Source organism: Gorilla gorilla, chromosome 3 (genome assembly GCF_029281585.2).
Source record: "Gorilla gorilla gorilla isolate KB3781 chromosome 3, NHGRI_mGorGor1-v2.1_pri, whole genome shotgun sequence".
Classification (NCBI taxonomy): domain Eukaryota; kingdom Metazoa; phylum Chordata; class Mammalia; order Primates; family Hominidae; genus Gorilla; species Gorilla gorilla.
In genome coordinates, this window is record NC_073227.2 from 26,037,740 (window position 1) to 26,059,352 (window position 21,613).

At 36.0% G+C, this 21,613-nt stretch overlaps 2 protein-coding genes across 11 annotated transcripts in view; one reads left to right on the plus strand and one right to left on the minus strand.

Annotated features, from left to right (window-relative positions):
• The window catches only part of NCAPG (non-SMC condensin I complex subunit G), a 32,854-nt gene extending 19,546 nt beyond the window's left edge, over positions 1-13,308 (plus strand). For 4 of the 7 annotated variants that reach the window (XM_004038484.5, XM_055385465.2, XM_055385468.2 and 1 more), the window contains 9 exons: positions 776-895; positions 4,083-4,307; positions 6,950-7,131; positions 7,418-7,592; positions 9,467-9,628; positions 9,865-10,003; positions 10,403-10,489; positions 12,110-12,179; positions 13,108-13,308. In XM_004038484.5, the coding sequence (XP_004038532.1) occupies positions 776-895; positions 4,083-4,307; positions 6,950-7,131; positions 7,418-7,592; positions 9,467-9,628; positions 9,865-10,003; positions 10,403-10,489; positions 12,110-12,179; positions 13,108-13,231 (1,284 nt within the window). In that variant the 3' untranslated portion in view covers positions 13,232-13,308. The remainder of the gene's footprint in view (positions 1-775; positions 896-4,082; positions 4,308-6,949; positions 7,132-7,417; positions 7,593-9,466; positions 9,629-9,864; positions 10,004-10,402; positions 10,490-12,109; positions 12,180-13,107) is intronic. The other 3 variants (XM_055385466.2, XM_019025392.4, XM_055385469.2) reach the window with 1 other exon arrangement.
• Positions 10,993-21,613, minus strand: part of LCORL (ligand dependent nuclear receptor corepressor like) — a 181,363-nt gene continuing 170,742 nt past the window's right edge. For 3 of the 4 annotated variants that reach the window (XM_031009945.3, XM_031009942.3, XM_055385459.2), the window contains one exon: positions 10,993-15,685. In XM_031009945.3, the coding sequence (XP_030865805.2) occupies positions 15,672-15,685 (14 nt within the window). In that variant the 3' untranslated portion in view covers positions 10,993-15,671. The remainder of the gene's footprint in view (positions 15,686-21,613) is intronic. The other variant, XM_055385456.2, reaches the window with a different exon arrangement.

Below are 21,613 nucleotides of genomic sequence, written 5' to 3' on the forward strand. Positions count from 1 at the left end.
CATCTCTACAAAAAAATAGAAAAATTAGCCAAGGGTGGTGACTTGGGCCTGTGCTGTCAGCTGCTTGGGAAGCTGAGGTGGGAGGATCACTTAAGCTTAGGAGGCTGAGGTTGCAGTGAGCCGAGATTGCGCCACTGCACTCCAGACTGGGTGACAGCGTGAGACTCTGTCTCAAAAAAAAAGAAAAGAAAAAAGAAAAAACCATGTTGGGTTTCAAAGACTAGTACAAAGAACAGAAGGTAACTTATCTTGTTAATAGTATTTATATTGATTAAATACTACAGATACAATGTTTTGGTTATATTGAGTTAAATATATTAAGACTAGTTTCACTTTTTTTTTTTTTTTTTTACTTCAATGTGGCTACTAGAAAATTTAACATGACATATGTGGTTCCCATTTGTGACTTCTATTATATTTCTGTTGGATAGCATTGAATCCAAGCCAGACTAGTTGAACAAACTGAGCAAGAGGTAGCATGGTATAAGAAGACTGGGAAAGAAACTACACAATAGGGAATAGTATATATCATGTTAAGGAGTTTTATCTTGTTCTGTGAGCATTGGGAAGCCATTGAGTCCCTTTTAGCAGGTGGAGGGGAGGTATCATGGTCAGACCCTATTTCAGGAAGGTCACTCTGGCTATATTGTTCTGTTTTAGCAATTTAATACTTACCTTTTCTTTAAAAGTGAAAAATGACACCTTTGAGGTAATAGACAATAGGGAAATGAAGTAGATCTATGAAATCATATGGAAAATTTCTGATTCATTTTAGATTCTTCCTGGAATAATAAGTATTCATCCTGTTGTAAGAAACCTGGCTGTTTTATGCTTGGGATGCTGTGGACTACAGAATCAGGATTTTGCAAGGAAACACTTCGTATTACTATTGCAGGTAGGATTTATCTTGTGATAAATCTCAACTGTATTTTCTGAAATACTCTGTGGTGATAATGCTAATACTCTGAATTTATCTATTCTGATGCTTATTGATGATTATTATGGATAATCTTTGGAGATGCAATACTTTTATCTTTTGATTTCTTATTAAAATGTCTTTGTAGAAAAAGATGAAATGCCAATTATGTAAGATATTCTTTTAATTATTCACATAGCAAATACTTATTGAGTGCATATTATGTGCCAGCAACTGTTCTAGACTTAAAAGAAATAAAGTAGATAGGTAGTGAATAAAACAAGATAAAATGTGTTGTCTTAATGGAGCTTACATTCTAGAAGGGGAAACACATAGTGAAAAATAAGTATACAATGTATCAGATAGAGAAAAATAAAGCAGAGAAGGGGACTAAGCAGTGGGAAGGAGGAGAGGGAACTGTTTGGTTGAGAAAGACCTCACTAATAAGTTGACATTTGAGCAAATACCAGAAGGAAGCACAAGAGCGAACCACGTGGTTATTTGGGTTTCCAAGGAGAGGCAAGAACAAGGGAATAGGCACTGGGGTGTAGGACTTTGGGTGTGTTCAAGGAACAAGAGAACATATGGCTAGGAAAGACTGAGCAAAGGGAAGAATAATAGGAAAAAGGGTTTGCTGGCAGCAGGATGTCCATGTCTTCTAGGACCTTATAGACTGTAAAGACGTCAGTTTTCACTATAAATGAGATGGAAAGGAACTCGAGGGCTTTGAGTAGAAAATTGTTATGATCTGACTGGGCATAAAGTGGTGTAGACCAGGGAGGGCTTGGCAAACCTTTTGTGTACAGGGCCAGAGAGTAAATATTTTTAGATTTTTGTGGGCCATATGATCTGTCTGAACTCCTCAGCTTTGCTTTTGTAGTGTGAAGACAGCTGTAGATAATACATAAATGAATTAGTATGGCTGTAGTCCAGTAAAACTTTATGGACACTGAAATTTGAATTTCATATAATTTTCCCATGTAATACATTTTTTTAACCATTTGAAAATACAAAACTTCCTAACTTGCAGGCTATGCAAAAACAGATGGTTGAATGGATTTGAGCTGTTTGCAGATCCCTAGTATTAAGTAGGGGTACAAGTACGGAAGCAGGGATACTAATAAGGAGGGTATTTGATAATCTAGGAAAGCGATGGCGATGGTTTGGACGAGGGTTGTGGTTACTGAGGTTGTGAGCAGGATGGTAATCTAAGTTTGAAAATAAAGTCTAAGATTTGCTAATGAATCTGACGTGGTATGTGAGAGAAAGGTGGAGGATAATTTAAAGATTTGCGCCAGAATAACTGGATGGATGAATTTGCGTTTTCCTATGATGGGGAAAGCAGAGGAGCAGGTTTTATAGCAGATAGGATGAAATAAGGAGTTCAATATTGGGCATGATAAGTTTACAGTTTAAGGTACAAGTGGATATATTGAATAGGCATTTATATATGAGTTTGGAGTACAGGGGAGAGGTCCAAGATGGTGAGATGGAAGTCTTTATTCTTTTGGTAGTATCTGATAGTATGCAACACTTAGAGATAGGATGTTGCCTGAGGAATGAGTATAGACTGAATGAGTGTAGGGTCAACTTTATAGGACCCTAAGCCTCAGATAAAGGTAGGGGAGATGAAGAGGAACCAGTAGGGGCTAAGGTGAATTGGACAGTAAAAGAGGAATGGTGTGATTTCCTGGAAAGCAAGTGAAGATAATATTTTAAAGATGATAGAATGACCCAACTGTCCCGTGTTGCTTCATAATGGGCCATTCTGGATTTATAATGGACCATTTCTGGCAATCAGGAAGTGTTCTTGAAATTTCTTTAAAAGTTTTGAAAAATTGAGCCATTTTTCTCAATTCATTATTTACAGGTGATATTTATTTGTTCTTAGAGCCAAGTTATTTTACCAATTACCTAAATTTAATTACATTAAAGAATATAGTAAATTGGCACACACCTGTAATCCCAGCACTTTGGGAGGCTGAGGCAGGTTGATCATGAGATCAGGAGTTTGAGACCAGGTTGACCAATGTGGGGAAACCCCCATCTGTACTAAAAAATACAAAAATTAGCCAGGCACGGTGGTATGTGCCTGTAATCCCAGCTGCTCAGGAGGCTGAGGCAGGAGAAACCCCCATCTCTACTAAAAATACAAAAATTAGCCAGGCATGGTGGTATGTACCTGTAATCCCAGCTGCTCAGGAGGCTGAGGCAGGAGAATCGCTTGAACCCGGGAGGTGGAGGTTGCAGAGAGCTGAGATTGCACCATTACACTCCAGGCTGGGCAAAAGAGTGACACTCCATCTCAAAAAAAAAAAAAAAAAAAAAAAAAAAAAATATATATATATATATATATATATATATTGTTGTTGTTGTTACATATATCTTATTTTTCCTACTGGATTTTAAATTTGGATAGACATTTTTATTTTACTTTTTTAATATCTTAATTAAATCCTAACTTTCACTATCATACCTAATTTCTCACTCTCTCTATATATTTTTTTTGTAATATAAATACTGAGCTCTGTATTTTTTTCATGGCTTTGAAATTTGGTGGGCATTTTTAAACTTAAGATAGACTCATACAAAGTGCTGTGTTTCGTGGTTTACCTCTTTTCATAAAACAGTCTAGTTGAAAACTGAGTTTACTGTTAAGGAATTCTAAATTCACTGAGCTAATGAGAGAAAAATGAAACTTGATAACCTAGAAGAATACTGTTCTAATGAATGCCTTTCGTTGCTTAGAATGTAATGTTTTTCTCTTGACAGATGGGCTAGAACACTTTCAACATAATTGAACAGTTTTTCTGGATCTTAAAAAAATAAAATCATAGTTGAAGGCATTGTTGATTCTTTTTTAAATAAAAGGAACAAATAATATAATTCAGCCTGACTCCAACTCCAGAAATTTTTATTGACTGTGAAGATTAACTTTTTCTTAAAGTATATAGCTCTATTATATGTTATGGTTCAAATAAATAAAAATAACATTTTTTTAAATTGAAATTTTAACTGTATTTTTGAAAAGTGATGTTTTCTTTAGACTTGACACTGTCATTAAAATTTGACTAAGAAAAAAACAAGATACATATTAATTTTATGTAAACAGAAACAAAACAGTTTACTGAATTTACTTTTTTTGGTGGGGAATATCTTGATTTAGGTTTTGCAAATTGATGATGTCACAATAAAAATAAGTGCTTTAAAGGCAATCTTTGACCAACTGATGACGTTCGGGATTGAACCATTTAAAACTAAAAAAATCAAAACACTTCATTGTGAAGGTACAGAAATAAACAGTGATGATGAGCAAGAATCAAAAGAAGTTGAAGAGACTGCTACAGCTAAGAATGTTCTGAAACTCCTTTCTGATTTCTTAGATAGTGAGGTAAGAAATAATCCAGTCCTGTGATTATGAAATGTCATTTTCAGCATGTATTTGTTTATTATTATTATTTTTTAAATTTATTATACTTTAAGTCCTGTGATACATGTGCAGAACATACAGGTTTGTTACATAGGTATACATGTGCCATGGTGGTTTGCTGCACCCATCAACCCATCTACATTAGGTATTTCTCCTAACGCTATCCCTCCCCTACCCCCCATCCCCTGACAGGTCCCAGTGTGTGATGTTCCTCTCCCCTATGCTCTTTATATCTTATTTTTCCTACTGGATTTTAAATTTGGATAGACATTTTCTATTTTACTTTTTTAATATCTTAATTAAATCCTAACTTTCACTATCATACCTAATTTCTCACTATCAAATTGTATATGCAACGAAATGAAGTATAAACAAAAATGAAGTGATTATTAAAGTGGGTTGTTATTTTTTATTTCTTTATGTTGTATTTGTGATATAGAGACTCTAAGATTTATCCCCAAGACTTTTAAGAAATAGTTTAGAATAATTTTATATTGGGTGGGTAGAAGATGTAAGATAGGGTATAGGATTGGATCTCTTTTAAGTACTCTTGAACTACTATTTTTGTAGCACACATGTAAACCAACTGATTAAAAATTTTTTATACTGATTGTAGTTTTTCATTGAGTTGGAAGTGATATAACAAAACTTAACAATTTTATTTTTTTGAGATAGGGTCTTGCTCTGTCATCAGGCTGGATGGAGTGCAGTGGCGTGATCATAGTTCACTGACCCCTCACCTGTTGGGTTCAAGCAATCCTCCTGAATAGCTGGAATGACAGGCATGTGCCGCCATGCCCGCTGATTTTTAAATTTTTTGTAAAGACAGGGTCTCGCTCTGTTGCCCAGGCTGGTCTTGAACTCCTGGCCTCAAGTGATCCTCCTGCCTCAGCCTCCCAGAGTGCTGGGATTACAAGTGTGAGCCCTCGTGCCTGGCCCAAACTAATACTGTTAATGTGAACAATTCATTGGCATTTAGTACATTCAAAATGAAAGGCAACTACCACCTTTATCATCTAATTTAAAACATTGTCACCATCCCAAAAGGAAACTACTCATTAAGCAGTTGCTCCTCATTCCCCCTTCTGCCAGCCCTGATAGCAACCAATCCGCAGTCTGTTTCTATGGATTTAACTGTTCTGGATATTTCGTATAAGTGGAATCATACAGTATGTGACCTCCGTTTAGCTTTTTAAATTTAGCATAACATTTTCGAGATTCATCCATATGGTATCTTGTATCAGTACTCCATTCCCTTTTGTAGCCGAATACTCCATTTTTTGTATATATGGTGATTTGTTTATGCATTCATCCATTGAAGGACAGTTGGGCTGTTTCTACCTTTTGGCTATTGTGAATAGTGCTGCTTACTATGAACATGGCATGTATATGTATTTGTTTGAGTATCTGTTTCAATTCTTTTGGGTATCTGTATACCTAGGAATTGTGTTGCTCAGTCATTTAACTTTTTGGGAACTTGACAAACTGTTTTCCACAGTGATTGAACCATTTTAAATTTCCATCTTCAGTGTAGAAGGTTTTCCATTTCTCCACATCCTTATTGACACTTAGGTTCCATTTTTTAAAACATTATAGCTATCCTAGCATATATGAAGTGCTACTTCATTGTGGTTTTGATTTGCATTTCCTTAATGACTAGTGATGTTGAGTATCTTTTCATCTGCTTCTTGGCCATTTGTATATTTTGTTTGGATAAATGTCTGTTCAAGTCCTTTGCCCATTTTTAAGTTGGGTTGGTTGTCTTTATAGAGTTCTTTATGTAGTTTGGGTAGTAGATCCTTATCAGGTATAATTTGTAACTTTTATTTTACAGGTTGTCTTTTTACTTTCTTGTTAATATACTTAGATGTATTAAACATTTTTAATTTTGGAGATACACTCATTTTTTTCTTTTGTTGCTTCTGCTTTTGGTGTCCTATCTAAGAATCCAGTGCTAAGTCCAAGTCATGAAGATTTATCCCTGTTTTCTTCTGAGAGTTTTCTGGCTTTAGCTTTTATATTTAGGCTGTTGATGCATTTTCAGTTAATATTTGTATATGGTCTAAGGTCCAGCTTCATTGTTTTGCCTGTGTACATCCAGTTGTCTTTTCCTTTGTCTTCTCTAGACTTTTGTTTACTTTTTCTAGGAATGCCTTCTGCTTCAACACCTTCTGTTCACATTCTATCCATTATTCAGACAAATTGCACTCCTACATATGGAGCTTTTGCTTATAGATAGGCACCTTCCTCTAATACCAGGGGCCAGGGTTTTCTATGTCTTAGAAACGCTAAGCATTTAAATATATGTTTTGCTCTTTTTTTCCAACAGTTATAAAAGGCCTTTTGGTTCTTCTAAAAAATTTTAAGATAATTGAATTTTTCATGGCTAGACTAAGCATTTGTCTAGTCTCCTAGTCTTTTAGATTTGTCTAAAATTGTTATTCTAACTTTGAAGAAAGTCTTTTTATTTGCCTTTAAAGAATTTGTAATAACTCGAATGGTTTTTAGATGGTTCGTGTAAAAATACTGTAGGACAGGCTACATTGAGAGGCTTAAAAAGGAGATACAAATAAATTTCTTCTAATGAATGTCATCTTTGTTAGGTATCTGAACTTAGGACTGGAGCTGCAGAAGGACTAGCCAAGCTGATGTTCTCTGGGCTTTTGGTCAGCAGCAGGATTCTTTCTCGTCTTATTTTGTTATGGTACAATCCTGTGACTGAAGAGGATGTTCGACTTCGACATTGCCTAGGCGTGTTCTTCCCCGTGTTTGCTTATGCAAGCAGGTATTGAGTCATACTGATAAATCAAAAATCTGACTTGACATCAAATTCAGGTCCCCCATGAATTATATCTATAATGATATTTTGTTGTTGATACTTTTTCTGTCTTTAGTAGATAAATGATGAAATGACAAGAACGATACAGATTTTATCTATCTGAATTTTTGGCTCTTTCCTAGATGAAAATGCACTTAATGAGTGAATTTCATACATAGTAGTTTTGAATTTCATACTTTTTCTCTCATCAAATAATGTTCTGCCAACATACTTTGAATTTGTTTCTCAATAGGACTAATCAGGAATGCTTTGAAGAAGCTTTTCTTCCAACCCTGCAAACACTGGCCAATGCCCCTGCATCTTCTCCTTTAGCTGAAATTGATATCACAAATGTTGCTGAGTTACTTGTAGATTTGACAAGACCAAGTGGATTAAATCCTCAGGCCAAGACTTCCCAAGATTATCAGGTGAGTGACTGTGGTAACTGCATGCAGATCACTGTTTTGGTAAAATAATCCCTCTCAAAGATCCCTTGAAATACTGAGGAACTGCATTTTGGTCTTTAGACTTCTGTCTCAAGCATATACCACAAAGCACGAAAAAAACATGACCTTGGGAAATGTGGAGAAATCATATGAAAACAGAAGTAATCAATGCTAACATTTTTGCTACTGAAAAGAAATTACTAAAAATCCACCACCCACACCATGCTCACCTAGTACTGACTGTTAATCTGAAGTAATAACCTACGTTATCTAGGACTCACAGAGTCTTCAAATGTTGGCTTACCTGCTATGCTTCTGGCACAAGAAAGGAGAATTCAAAGACTAGAACTCACCTCAAGCTTTTTTGGCTTTTAATTCAAAGAAGATAAATCAATTGCACACTGACTCACAGACTGAACTTAAGCTGGGTTGTTTTAATCCCTTAATGGCATTTGGTCAAACTTGTTACCATTTTTGAAATTTAATGTATTAGTGATTTCAGATGCTAACAGATTAAGTTGAAAGTATTACTCTTTTTTATTTGATATTTAGTGATAAGCTACTCTGTTCAATTCATATGTTGTATATTATTGGAAAGATAAGATTACAAAGGATATTAGGCAAAATTAGGTAAGGGTCAGTAATAGAGCTATTAAGCACTTCATGACTTGAGACAAGGGCAAGAGTCATGTGGTAGGAATGATGAGTATAGCATTAGTTTTAAAACTCATTGACCAAAATTCAGTTAGGCCTTGTTGGTATTTGGGGAGTGGTTTGGGTAGAGGAAGGATGTTTTAGTAAAGGTGATATATGTAGATGGTTATGCAAATATTGGGGAACTGTAGAAAGATGACTTTGGCTAAGGATCCTGAATGGGACTGTTAGGGCACAACATTGAGGGTAGATTATAGATTGCTTTAAAGTCCAATGTAGGGAATTTGGAGTTGGCCTTATGTGCAATGGATATGCAGGGCTTATGATGAAAGGGTTAATGTCATGAAAACCACTTATTGGAAAGATTAATTTGGTGGTCAGTGGTGGTTATATGAGATGAATTGGTGAGCAGAAAGAAAAGAATATTAATAAAGCAGCTGAAAATCTGTATAATTCGCTTGTAGAAAAAGTACTAGAAAGTAGTAGTAGAAAGTAGAAAGAATAGAAATTGACCTAATAAAGAATTATGGGTACAAGAATCTAAAAGAAAGAGCTTGAGAGGCAAGGGAGATGGAGGAGTCCAGGAAAACTCTAAGTATGTGTAACAGCAGACTTCAAAGGAACTGTTGACATAGTTTAATTGGGGAGTACTCTCATGATCAGCATCTTGGAAGAGTAAGGGAAAAGTAGATTGGGGCATAGCCCTAAGTTCAACTACTGCTATGCAAACAAAGGCCCCAGCCAATCCCATAGGGAGTTCTGGAACTGGGATGTTCCTTTGAGTTGTCCAGAATGGAGACAAGCTGAGACACTGTACTTGTGCACGGGCCAGTCATTGGATTTGGACAAATCTTTGGGAGAAGAGGTATGATCTTGGACAAGGTCCACCAAAGTCCACCATCGTCAGCCTGGATCAGTATTGCAGCTGGGAACTTTTACCCTCCAAAACATGCAGCAACTGGGGGATGAGTGCTTCTTTCCTAAAGGGAGTGGAACTGGGCCCTATATCACAACATCCACTACAAGAAGTCAAGAAGGGGAGCTTATTTTGGGGGTAGGGGGGGATGTTAAATTTGGTTTTAGACATTTTATATTTGGGATTATGGCAAGAAAATTAGTTGGAAATATTTGTTAGATGTGTAAGACTATATAATAATCATAATCATCTTCAATTTACAGAGAATTTTCTCTTAATTTTTTAGGCCTTAACAGTACATGACAATTTGGCTATGAAAATTTGCAATGAGATCTTAACAAGTCCATGCTCGCCAGAAATTCGAGTCTATACAAAAGCCTTGAGTTCTTTAGAACTCAGTAGCCATCTTGCAAAAGATCTTCTGGTTCTATTGAATGAGATTCTGGAGGTAAAGTAGTTTCTCATTACTCTAAATTAGTTTGTGTTTATATTTATACATGTAGAATTTACATGGTCGTATTAGATTATACATATGTTAGCATATTGTGACTTATTTGAAGTATTTTCTTCATAAATTTCATATAATTTAGTGTTTTTAAACAATTTGATATGTATTGGTACTATTTTCAAAGAAGATTAGGGAATGCGGTGTTTACAAAATGTTAATAATGTTTTCTTTTATAGCAAGTAAAAGATAGGACATGTCTGAGAGCTTTGGAGAAAATCAAGATTCAGTTAGAAAAAGGAAATAAAGAATTTGGTGACCAAGCTGAAGCAGCACAGGATGCCACCTTGACTACAACTACTTTTCAAAATGAAGATGGTAACGACATACTGACCAGAATATTTATAAGATTCTGTTTGTTTGTTTTTTTCATCTTTACTGAGACATATTTTTTTCTACTCTAACATGTTTGGTTGGACATCAGAAATGAATGAAAATTTTTTTCTAATTAATCCTCTTGGGAAAGAGCATTACTGATAAATGTTTATTCTGCTTTTCAAGTGTTTTTTGGCATGCATTTCTCAACATATGACCATCTTTTTAAGAGTTTTGCTTCTTTTCCAATATTCAAATTTTCGAAAGGGTGATTTATAACTTTTCACTAGCTGCTAGAAGGACTTTGTCATTTCAGTTTTATAAAAACTGGACTTAAAAAGACAATTTAAAATATTTCATGAGGTTATCTTATTTATATTGTTGTATTATTCCCTTTAATAGAAAAGAATAAAGAAGTATATATGACTCCACTCAGGGGTGTAAAAGCAACCCAAGCATCAAAGTCTACTCAGCTAAAGACTAACAGAGGTAGTGTGTGGATTGACCATCTTTATGATAAAAGTTTTAAATTTTATCTTCCAATGAAAAATACTTGTTTTGCAAGTTTTCTTATCTTTGATTCCTTAGGGACAAAGATTTTTTTTAAATGTCTTTGGTATCCTTTCTTTTTAATTCTTTCCGTGGATGTCAGTTTTTGCCTTGTGTCTAAAGATTATAAAATCAGTGTTGCTCTTGGTGCTTTTAATTGAAAGAAGTATGATGCAAAAGATATTACAAAAGACAATTTGGGTTAAATTAAGATTTGGTTAAATGATGGTTTTATATTAGTTATTTGTGTTCTATCCTTCCTATAACTAAGCATTTTAAAAAAATCCCTGTAGTATTTTTCTGGGCTTTGTTTTCCTTCTATTCCCATCTTATTTAATATTTTCCCAACTTATTTCCCAAGGGCTATCCAACAATAGGGGATCTGTTGGCAAAGTAAATGCTGACTATTAGGGGGTCACTTGGAAAAAAATCTGAAATTCAAGATCTTTTTATTGTTTTATTATTTCCTCATTACAAAAGCAATGCATGCTTATTACAGAAGAATCAGAAAGTACATCCAGGCAAACTACTATAAGGAACACTAATAATCCCACCCATGAGCCAACCATGATTTTGATTTTAGAAATCTATTTTTTAAGGCCCTTTTCGATGCAGATTTAATTTTTTCTAAAATGGAGTCTGGTCATAATATTGTTTTGTAACTAGTAAATTATTTAAATACCAATTGCTGGATATTGTTCCAAATTAGTCCCATATTGTTGGATGTTTTCTTGGGGATAAATGCATTAGTAAAAGCAGGTAAGGAGTAGAAAAAAGTGTAACATGAATGAAGTAGAGTATATAATTTTCAAACAGACTGTCACATTGAACAGTTTGGTTTTGATCAGATTTTTTTTTGTGGTATATCACACCATGAGAACACCATCCTTTTTAATAGACCAAACTTCATGTATTCATATTGTTTTATTTCTTATAAATGAGAAACATCACAAGCCAAACTTTGTCTTACTCCTTAACCTTGTAAATTTCTAGTAAGTAGAATCTTATAATCCCCAGTATATAAAGGTTCTAGTTTTTACATTGAAATATATTTTAGAACACATTTGAATTGGTCATGTACGTTATTTTACAAGAAGCCATTATTACCTTACTATGTTTTATCACCTTCCAAGAAAAAAAAGAGTTGTTTCTTTAGCACCTGTTTATGCACCTAACCTACCTTTCTAACTCTTAATTTTCATGAGTCTCCACAGACTTTGTGCTATAGCAATAATAGAGGTACTTCATTATAACACATTTTTCATATACTGTCCTCAAATACATTGAACTAAAATTTGCCTTCTTTTAACTTGCTTGAAATTTCCTTATTTTCCCTTACTCATTATTAGTGCTTACAAAATAAATTAAGTTTTAATCTTGCTTGGGTTCCTTTTTCTGTGGTAGTGATAACTGGTACCAAGATGGCTAGAACAAGTAGGAGATACATGTGTTGAAAGGATTGTTGTGTTGAAGACAAAGGATTTAGTTAGCCTAGAAACTAGATTAAAAACAAAAAGCAACTGATAATAAATCCTGATAATGAATTATACTGTCTTCAAGGACAGAGAAAAGTGACAGTTTCAGCTAGGACGAACAGGAAGTGTCAGACTGCTGAAGCCGACTCTGAAAGGTATGTCATGCATGTCTAGAATATATAGAGGCCTATCTTCACTTTTTATTTCTACAAGTAGAAAAAAACTAATTTTCTTGTGAATGAGAGAGAATATATAACAAGATAGTGAAAACTATAAATAGCTGTCTTGGGTATATAGTCTAAAATTCCATCATCAAGAGCATTTGACTTCTTACGGCATGTTTGCTTTTGCCTATTAGCTGGCATGGTCTTTAGTACTATCTTTAATATGTTGTTTCAATTTCTAATTACATGATGTGACTCCTCTTTGATCTTCAGTTAGCAAACTCTTGATTTTGATAATATTTGGGTTCTCTACACTTAGATACTGATAGAATAATTCTGTCTATAATTTGGGTATATTGTGTGGTAGAGTGTTTTATTTTTGGGTTCTGTCAGTCAATTAAGCCACTGTTAGAGCTGAAAGTTGGTAGCTGTCTTGTATTCATTTGCAAAATTGTATTGTGTGTATTTTCAGTACATAGTTTTACACTGTTGATTAAATTTGTCTTTTTTGGGGGGAAACTTGTTTTTTACTATGTTTTTGGAATTTATTGCTTAAAGCAAGAGAACTTAATTTTTTGTCACTTCTTGAGTTTCAAAGAAATCTCTTTTGGACAGTTACAGTCCTCGTTTAATTACAAGCTTCATTACAAGTTTGTGGCTTTTTTCCTGTATAACACCAGGTTCCGTTATAGTATATAAAATCATTAGCTAGGTTTTCCCTGATTCACTTTGCTAGATAGCCAAGTCAGTGTTTTTTTGACATTGTTTCAGATTTTAGTTTTAAGCTAAGTCAATGGAATCAGGCTATCAATAAAACAGTGATAGAATGTGAGTCAGAAACAAAAAAGTTTTATTTATAAATAAATAAACTGGTTTTAAAGCTTGTATCTAAATTCGTGTATTTTCAACATCTATTTAGTGATCATGAAGTTCCAGAACCAGAATCAGAAATGAAGATGAGACTACCAAGACGAGCCAAAACCGCAGCACTAGAAAAAAGTAAACTTAACCTTGCCCAATTTCTCAATGAAGATCTAAGTTAGGAAAGACGATGGAGGTGGAATCCTTTATGTCCAGTTATTTGCTTTAATAAAGTTACCCTTGTCAAAATCAGAACAAACCTGATGTCTTTCTGAAGATTTTCTGCTGTGCGCTTCCATGTTACTTTGGCCTGTATTAAAGCAGTAGGACAGCATCAGTTATTATAGTCCAGAAAAAGTCTACATCCGTCGTCAGTCACACAGATTTATCACAATCTGAGGTGGGCCTAGGAATCTCATTTTTAAATAGTCTCTCCAAGTGATTCTTATGAACTCTTTATGTTTAAAATCATGTCATTATGGAAAACTTTTACTTACAAGTGTAACTAGCTAGTAGCTTGCATTTGAGAAGCTTAGGACTTAGATGGGCAGAATCAACAAAGATGAAACCGCCTGAGGACACATTTAACAAGTAACATTTCAAGGGAAAATGAAGGAAGTACCACAAACTGGCTAGAAAGGAGCTTATCACCAGTGAGGAAGACCAGTATAACGTTCAACAACAGTTATTTTGACAAAAACTTATTTTGTGATTCCTACAGTGAAAACATTTTTGGTGATATCTGCCTGGGAAATCTCTTCCTAAAGTATTTGCATATGGGAGTCCTTGTTTGTGAATGTTTCCTGGGTTAGGGAGGTGTCAACATAAATGTATTATTAACCATGAAGCTGCTCGCTATATTTTTGGCATAACAAAATAATATTTTATTTACTGTGGATAATAATTCTAGTGGGAAAATAATGTGACAGGAACTTCTCTTTATATACGCTACCAATTTATGAGCACTATTCACTGTCAATTTCATTTCTTGTCTTTTGAAATTGACACTTGGCCTGACTTAGAAACTTGTACCATATGAAATTGGTCCTCTTTTCTGCAATACCCAACAAAACACCTTTTCTCTTTATTATTCAGAAATGTCCTAACATGGATCTGTTTTAATAATTGTGCTTTTTTAGGCTTATCTACTAGAGGCCATTTACTTAAGGTGAAATTTTAAGATGGAGCTAAAGTAAGATCACTGGTTTTTAGAACCAAATTGCTATACATATGTGCCTCATAGAACTTATAAAAGGAGTCAAAGTTTCAAAGTAAGATAGTTATTAAGCAAAAGGAAAAATGGTAATGATAGAAAGTCAGTTAAAAATAGATGATTGTTCTTCATTCTGTTTGTTGGCTCTGTGTTCTCCTATGCTTCAAATTCCTTATGTGTTGTTGTTTTAAAGACAATTTGCAGGGGGTTGGGAGAAGGACTGAAAAGGTACATTAAGTGTGCTGTAAGGAAAAGTCTTAGAAACATAATAAACTAAAATCCCATTCACACATGGCCAGGCTATCCAGAAAGAAAGGAGCCATGTTCTCATGTGGTTTACCATACCAAAGCTTGCTTTCTCTGGCATGGGAAAAATAAATTTAAGCACCAAACCTTTAGTATTCTGAGTATTCAGTTTTTAGACACAGTCATGTAGCCATTGCTGAAACTGTGCTTTGCACTATTAGAGTTAAAGGTAGGGAATGTCCTGCTTTTAAAAGTCATCCCTTTAACTTTAAAATAAAAGACTAAGGTACAATAAAACAGATGTAAATCCATTTACCATTTTTCATTCAAAACTGGTAACTTACAGAAACCACATAGTATTCTTCTCTACCAAGAGGCACAGATTTGCTGAACAGTAAACATGCAATTGTGCCATTGCTCTTAAAGCCCACAGACTTAGATTTAAAATACAGAGAAAGAACTGATCAGCTCACATTTTCCTGTGAATGGGAAACACGCTACTTGACAAAAAGCTATGATCAACTTTTTTTCTTCTGTACATATATAACGTTGAAGGAGATTTACTTCTAAGAGATACCTTTGCCTTTCACCAATTTGCTTCGAGGTAGTTGGTATCCACCTGTTTTACAACTGCTCATGGGTCAGGTTATCATCACAAATCTTTACAATACTAGCTTTATAAATCACAATGTGTTATATATTAAAACTTTGTGCACAGAAATAAAACTAGGGACAATTACGTATTTAAACTTAGGGCATAAAAAATTCACATAATACCACTAAAAGAGAAACATCAAAATCCGTTTACAAAATTCCACAATGATCTGATGTAAAACATGTAAAAACACATATAAAGAATATAATCAAAATGATTAATGCTAATGATTTAAAGACAAATCACAGGACTAGAAACACTTCAAGATCAATTGATAAATGCTTATTGTTCAGAAGGAATACTGACATACAAAATAAAGATAGTGCAAGAAGAACTGCAATCTATTTCTCTTCGCTTTTGAGATTTTGGTTATGAACTGTACAGCTCGTTAGAGATGCTGTTGTCAAATTCAGATTCCATTCAATGGGACGATTAAGGCACATCTTAATGGGGCTCAAAGGGCAACTTGCTGTATTCTCATCAGACACATTCAGTTTCTCATCAGTTTTCACTTGTAGCATGCTGGAAGAAAAAGTGTAAGGCATTTTAGTTTTACTTTAATTTCAAAGTAATTATCAACCTTGTAAAAGAACATTTAGTTGTAGTAGTGTTTGGACCTCTAAATTTTAGCATACATAAAGCATTTATTCTGAAAATACAACAGTTTTCTCTCCCGCCTACTTACTGAACTAAATACAATGAATAATGCCATGTAACCTGTGTAACTTGAGAAGTTACATATGACTGAAAAAGTAACATTGCATACATGGATTACATCAGTATACATCAGAAATTATTTAACCTTGTGAGCCTGGTAGGATTCAACCCTTTTAACTTGCCCTTTTGTGGATCAGTATGACAGCCACTTTGAGAAAAAAAAGGGATCAACATTTGTTGAATGCCTATTACGTTCTAGCCACCTTCACATGTATTGTCTCATCTGAATTTTGCAAAAGCCAAGTAAGGTTGGTATGCTTATCCTCATAGTAAACAATAAAATCAAGACTCTGAGAGTTAAGTACAAATATGCCTGAGGTCATACAGTCACCTGCCTGGAACTGGAATACAGCCCTTTCTCTTTTCCTTATGCTTGCCTACTAAGCTCTCTGATGAGGCTGGAAAAACATCAGGAATTAAACTTATGGCCAGCTCATCAGAGGAGCATGCAGCATCCACAGGATACTCTGGTTGTTTTTTCTGTTGAAAAAAATTTCCAAGAATTTTTTACATTGATGGGAAAGTTGGCTTATTTGGATTTACATTAGGTTGGTCAGATCTCTTCAACATTATTCTTTAATATATACCCTCTGTTCTGGACTGGTGTCTTATTCCACAAGTTCATGAGCACAGTCCTGTCTGTTCCTAAATGTTCCCACGTAGGGAACCTTGCTCACCACTCTGCTTAACCAAACCTTTACCCATGCCTAATCCAATCTCACGTCTCTCAACTTGCTCTCAGTAAAACATTGCATTGGATTGTGAACTATTTGGGGTTCTCCACTATTGTTTCATGTCTAATAGTCTGATAACCCCCTCTAGATCAGAAGGAAAGGATGCTAACATTCTTTTCTCTGTGAAGATAAGCACAGTGCTAAATACACAGTAATTACTCAAAAATTCAATAAACATTTATAAAAAGCCTGTTGTGAAACATCTGGAGCAGAGTGTTACTCTTCAGAATCACAGAAACGTAACAGTCAAAAGGGGAGCTAGTCCACTCTGTGTAATGAATACGCCATCCCTAGTTTTAAATATTACTTATAGTCCACATATTCAGATGTGAATCCTTATGTTTATAAACTATTCAACAGCTCTCTAATTCACTTGACATTTAACTATGGTTAGTTCATTTGAACTACATCATTCCTACACTTTCTCCAGCTGTAGCTCTACAAGTCTTCCTATTAGCAATGAGGTTCAGGGTCTCATATTTAAGTGACTTGGTAGAGTTGGGAAATGGGAGCGTCCAGACTCCAGTAGATCTGTCCTTGCAACCTCAACCAACCAACTCATATGCCATTCAATAAGCTAAATCCGTTATATCCTGTTTTACCACCACTAACATATCTAACTGCATTTTCCCCAAACAGTCCCAGTCCCACAGAATACAGTTTCAATTTGTATAAATAGATACTAGACAAAATGACAAACTACCAGGTAGCTTAGTATGCATCAACAGTAGTAAACCACTTTTTTGAAAAGCTAAAACGGATGTGATTAAAAAATAATATATTTAAAGTATATGTGACAAAGAGATCCAAAATACAGTATTTTCATACATATTAGAAATTAATTATTATTATTAAAATGTCCTCAGGGACCTCATTTTTGTTTTTCAAGTTAGCAAAACTCAGATAAAGCCATTTCCTTCCTCCAAGGACTGCTAGTCTTCATATTTGTATTGCTTGTATTTTCAAAGCAAAAGTTTGATGTACACCTTTTTGAGAAACTCTAAGGCAAGCTATAAAAACACAATTATATTAATCAAGATAGCTTGGTAGGCAAGTATAGTAAGTATTAAACTCCAAAAAATAAAATGAAGGCATAGAACAAATAATCATGGTCACAAATAAAAACAAATTTTGTTTTGTTTGCTATTTGACTAAGGTGTTTTCACCAGAGAAGAATACTTTAATAAACTACATGATTTTCCTTTTCGAAAACATACGGCGGTTTTCTTAAGTAACTTTTCTAGAATGGTATACTATAAATTTGGGTACACAGATCCTACAGGTGCACAAAACTATATGTATGGGAAGAAAATGTCAGTTTTGAAAAAAACCTAAATTTACTAATATACAGCTTGACATTTAATTCATATATACTTAAAAAACTGGATATGCAAAGTTTGGGCAGTACTGCTCTACAGAATTCTTAGAATACAGCTATCTTAGGAAGTGCTGGAACCAGGGGCATTAGAACATTACAGCTAGAAAGTATCTTTCTAGATGTTTGCTTTTTGAGACAGCGTCTTGCTCTGTGGCCCAGGTTGGAATGCAGTGGCACCATCATGGCTCACTGCAGCCTCCAACTCCTGTGCTCAAGCAATCCTTCTGCCTCAGCCTTCTGAGTAGCTGAGACTACAAGTGTGTGCCACGACAGCCAAATAATTTTTAAATTTTTTTGAAGAGACAGGGCTGGAGCCAAGATGGCCAAATAGGAACAGCTCCGGTCTACAGCTCCCAGCGTGAGCGACGCAGAAGACGGGTGATTTCTGCATTTCCATCTGAGGTACCGGGTTCATCTCACTAGGGAGTGTCAGACAGTGGGCGCAGGACAGTGGGTGCAGGGCACCATGCGCTAGCCGAAGTAGGGCGAGGCACTGCCTCACTCGGGAAGCGCAAGGGGTCAGGGAGTTCCCTTTCCTAGTCAAAGAAAGGGGTGACAGACGGCACCTGGAAAATCAGGTCACTCCCACCCCAATACTGCGCTTTTCTGACAGGCTTAAAAAACGGTGCACCAGGAGATTATATCCCACACCTGGCTCGGAGGGTCCTACACCCACAGAGTCTTGCTGATTGCTAGCACAGCAGTCTGAGATCAAACTGCAAGGTGGCAGCGAGGTTGGGGGAGGGGTGCCCGCCATTGCCCAGGCTTGCTTAGGTAAACAAAGCAGCCGGGAAGCTCAAACTGGGTGGAGCCCACCACAGCTCAAGGAGGCCTGCCTGCCTCTGCAGGCTCCACCTCTGGGGGCAGGGCACAGACAAACAAAAAGACAGCAGAAACCTCTGCAGACTTAAATGTCCCTGTCTGACAGCTTTGAAGAGAGCAGTGGTTCTCCCAGCATGTAGCTGGAGATCTGAGAACGGGCAGACTGCCTCCTCAAGTGGGTCCCTGACCCCCGAGCAGCCTAACTGGGAGGCACCCCCCAGTTGGGGCAGACTGACACCTCACACGGCAGGGTACTCCTCTGAGACAAAACTTCCAGAGGAACAATCAGACAGCAGCATTCACGGTTCACGAAAATCTGCTGTTCTGCAGCCACCGCTGCTGTTACCCAGGCAAACAGGGTCTGGAGTGGACCTCTAGCAAACTCCAACAGACCTGCAGCTGAGGGTCCTGTCTGTTAGAAGGAAAACTAACAAACAGAAAGGACATCCACACCAAAAACCCATCTGTACATCACCATCATCAAAGACCAAAAGTAGATAAAACCACAAAGATGGGGAAAAAACAGAGCAGAAAAACTGGAAACTCTAAAAAGCAGAGCACCTCTCCTCCTCCAAAGGAATGCAGCTCCTCACCAGCAATGGAACAAAGCTGGACGGAAGAATCAATATCATGAAAATGGCCATATGGCCCAAGGTAATTTATAGATTTAATGCCATCCCCATCAAGCTACCAATGACTTTCTTCACAGAATTGGAAAAAACTACTTTAAAGTTCATATGGAACCAAAAAAGAGCCCACATCGCCAAGTCAATCCTAAGCCAAAAGAACAAAGCTGGAGGCATCACGTTACCTGACTTCAAACTATACTACAAGGCTACAGTAACCAAAACAGCATGGTACTGGTACCAAAACAGAGATATAGATCAACGGAACAGAACAGAGCCCTCAGAAATAACGCCGCATATCTACAACTATCTGATCTTTGACAAACCTGACAAAAACAAGCAATGGGGAAGGGATTCCCTATTTAATAAATGGTGCTGGGAAAACTGGCTAGCCATATGGAGAAAGCTGAAACTGGATCCCTTCCTTACACCTTATACAAAAATTAATTCAAGATGGATTAAAGACTTAAACGTTAGACCTAAAACCATAAAAACCCTAGAAGAAAACCTAGGCATTACCATTCAGGACATAGGCATGGGCAAGGACTTCATGTCTAAAACACCAAAAGCAATGGCAACAAAAGCCAAAATTGACAAATGGGATCTAATTAAACTAAAGAGCTTCTGCACAGCAAAAGAAACTACCATCAGAGTGAACAGGCAACCTACAAAATGGGAGAAAATTTTCACAACCTACTCATCTGACAAAGGGCTAATATCCAGAATCTACAATGAACTCAAACAAATTTACAAGAAAAAAACAACCCCATCAAAAAGTGGGCAAAGTACATGAACAGACACTTCTCAAAAGAAGACATTTATGCAGCCAACAGACACATCAAAAAATGCTCACCATCACTGGCCATCAGAGAAATGCAAATCAAAACCAGAATAAGATACCATCTCACACCAGTCAGAATGGCAATCATTAAAAAGTCAGGAAACAACAGGTGCTGGAGAGGATGTGGAGAAATAGGAACACTTTTACACTGTTGGTGGGACTGTAAACTAGTTCAACCATTGTGGGAGTCAGTGTGGCGATTCCTCAGGGATCTAGAACTAGAAATACCATTTGACCCAGCAATACCATTACTGGGTATATACCCAAAGGATTATAAATCATGCTGCTATAAAGACACATGCACACGTATGTTTATTGCGGCACTATTCACAATAGCAAAGACTTGGAACCAACCCAAATGTCCAACAATGATAGACTGGATTAAGAAAATGTGGCACATATACACCATGGAATACTATGCAGCCATAAAAAATGATAAGTTCATGTCCTTTGTAGGGACATGGATGAAATTGGAAATCATCATTCTCAGCAAACTATCGCAAGAACAAAAAACCAAACACCGCATATTCTCACTCATAGGTGGGAATTGAACAGTGAGAACACATGGACACAGGAAGGGGAACATCACACTCTGGGGACTGTTGTGGGGTGGGGGGAGGGGGGAGGGATAGCTTTAGGAGATATACCTAATGCTAAATGACAAGTTAATGGGTGCAGCACACCAGCATGGCACATGTATACATATGTAACAAACCTGCATGTTGTGCACATGTACCCTAAAACTTAAAGTATAATAAAAAAAAAATCAGTGAAAAATGTCATATAATGGAAAGAAGTCTATCGGTGCTCCAAGCCCCTCTTCTGGGGCAACTATTGTTACCATTTTATTGTCTATTCTTCAGATAGTCCCCTCACATTGAAATATGTAGGTATCTGTGTTTCAACTCTCTCCTTGTACACAATTCTACCATTCTATGTACTGTTCTGTATCTTGCTTTAAAATATGTATTTTGGATACTGTTTCATATTTGTACAATGAATACTCAATTCTTTTAACAGCTAAATAGAATTCTACTTTATGGATAAATCATAATTGATTTTATCAGTCCTCAATTGACAGAATTTTTGGCTGTTTTAATCTATTGCATAAAATAGCAATGATGCATTGAATATTCTTGCATGTGTTCAAGTATATCTATAGAGCTGACGTGGAGTAGAAAAGCTGGGTCAAAGGGTGCTTTTACATTTTTGATATTATCAAAGTGCCCTTCGGAGACTGTACCATTTTACAGTCTGACCAACAATGTGTGAAAAGGTCTTTCATTCCTCTTACTCTAACCAATAATGTATAATAAAACTTACAGATCTTTG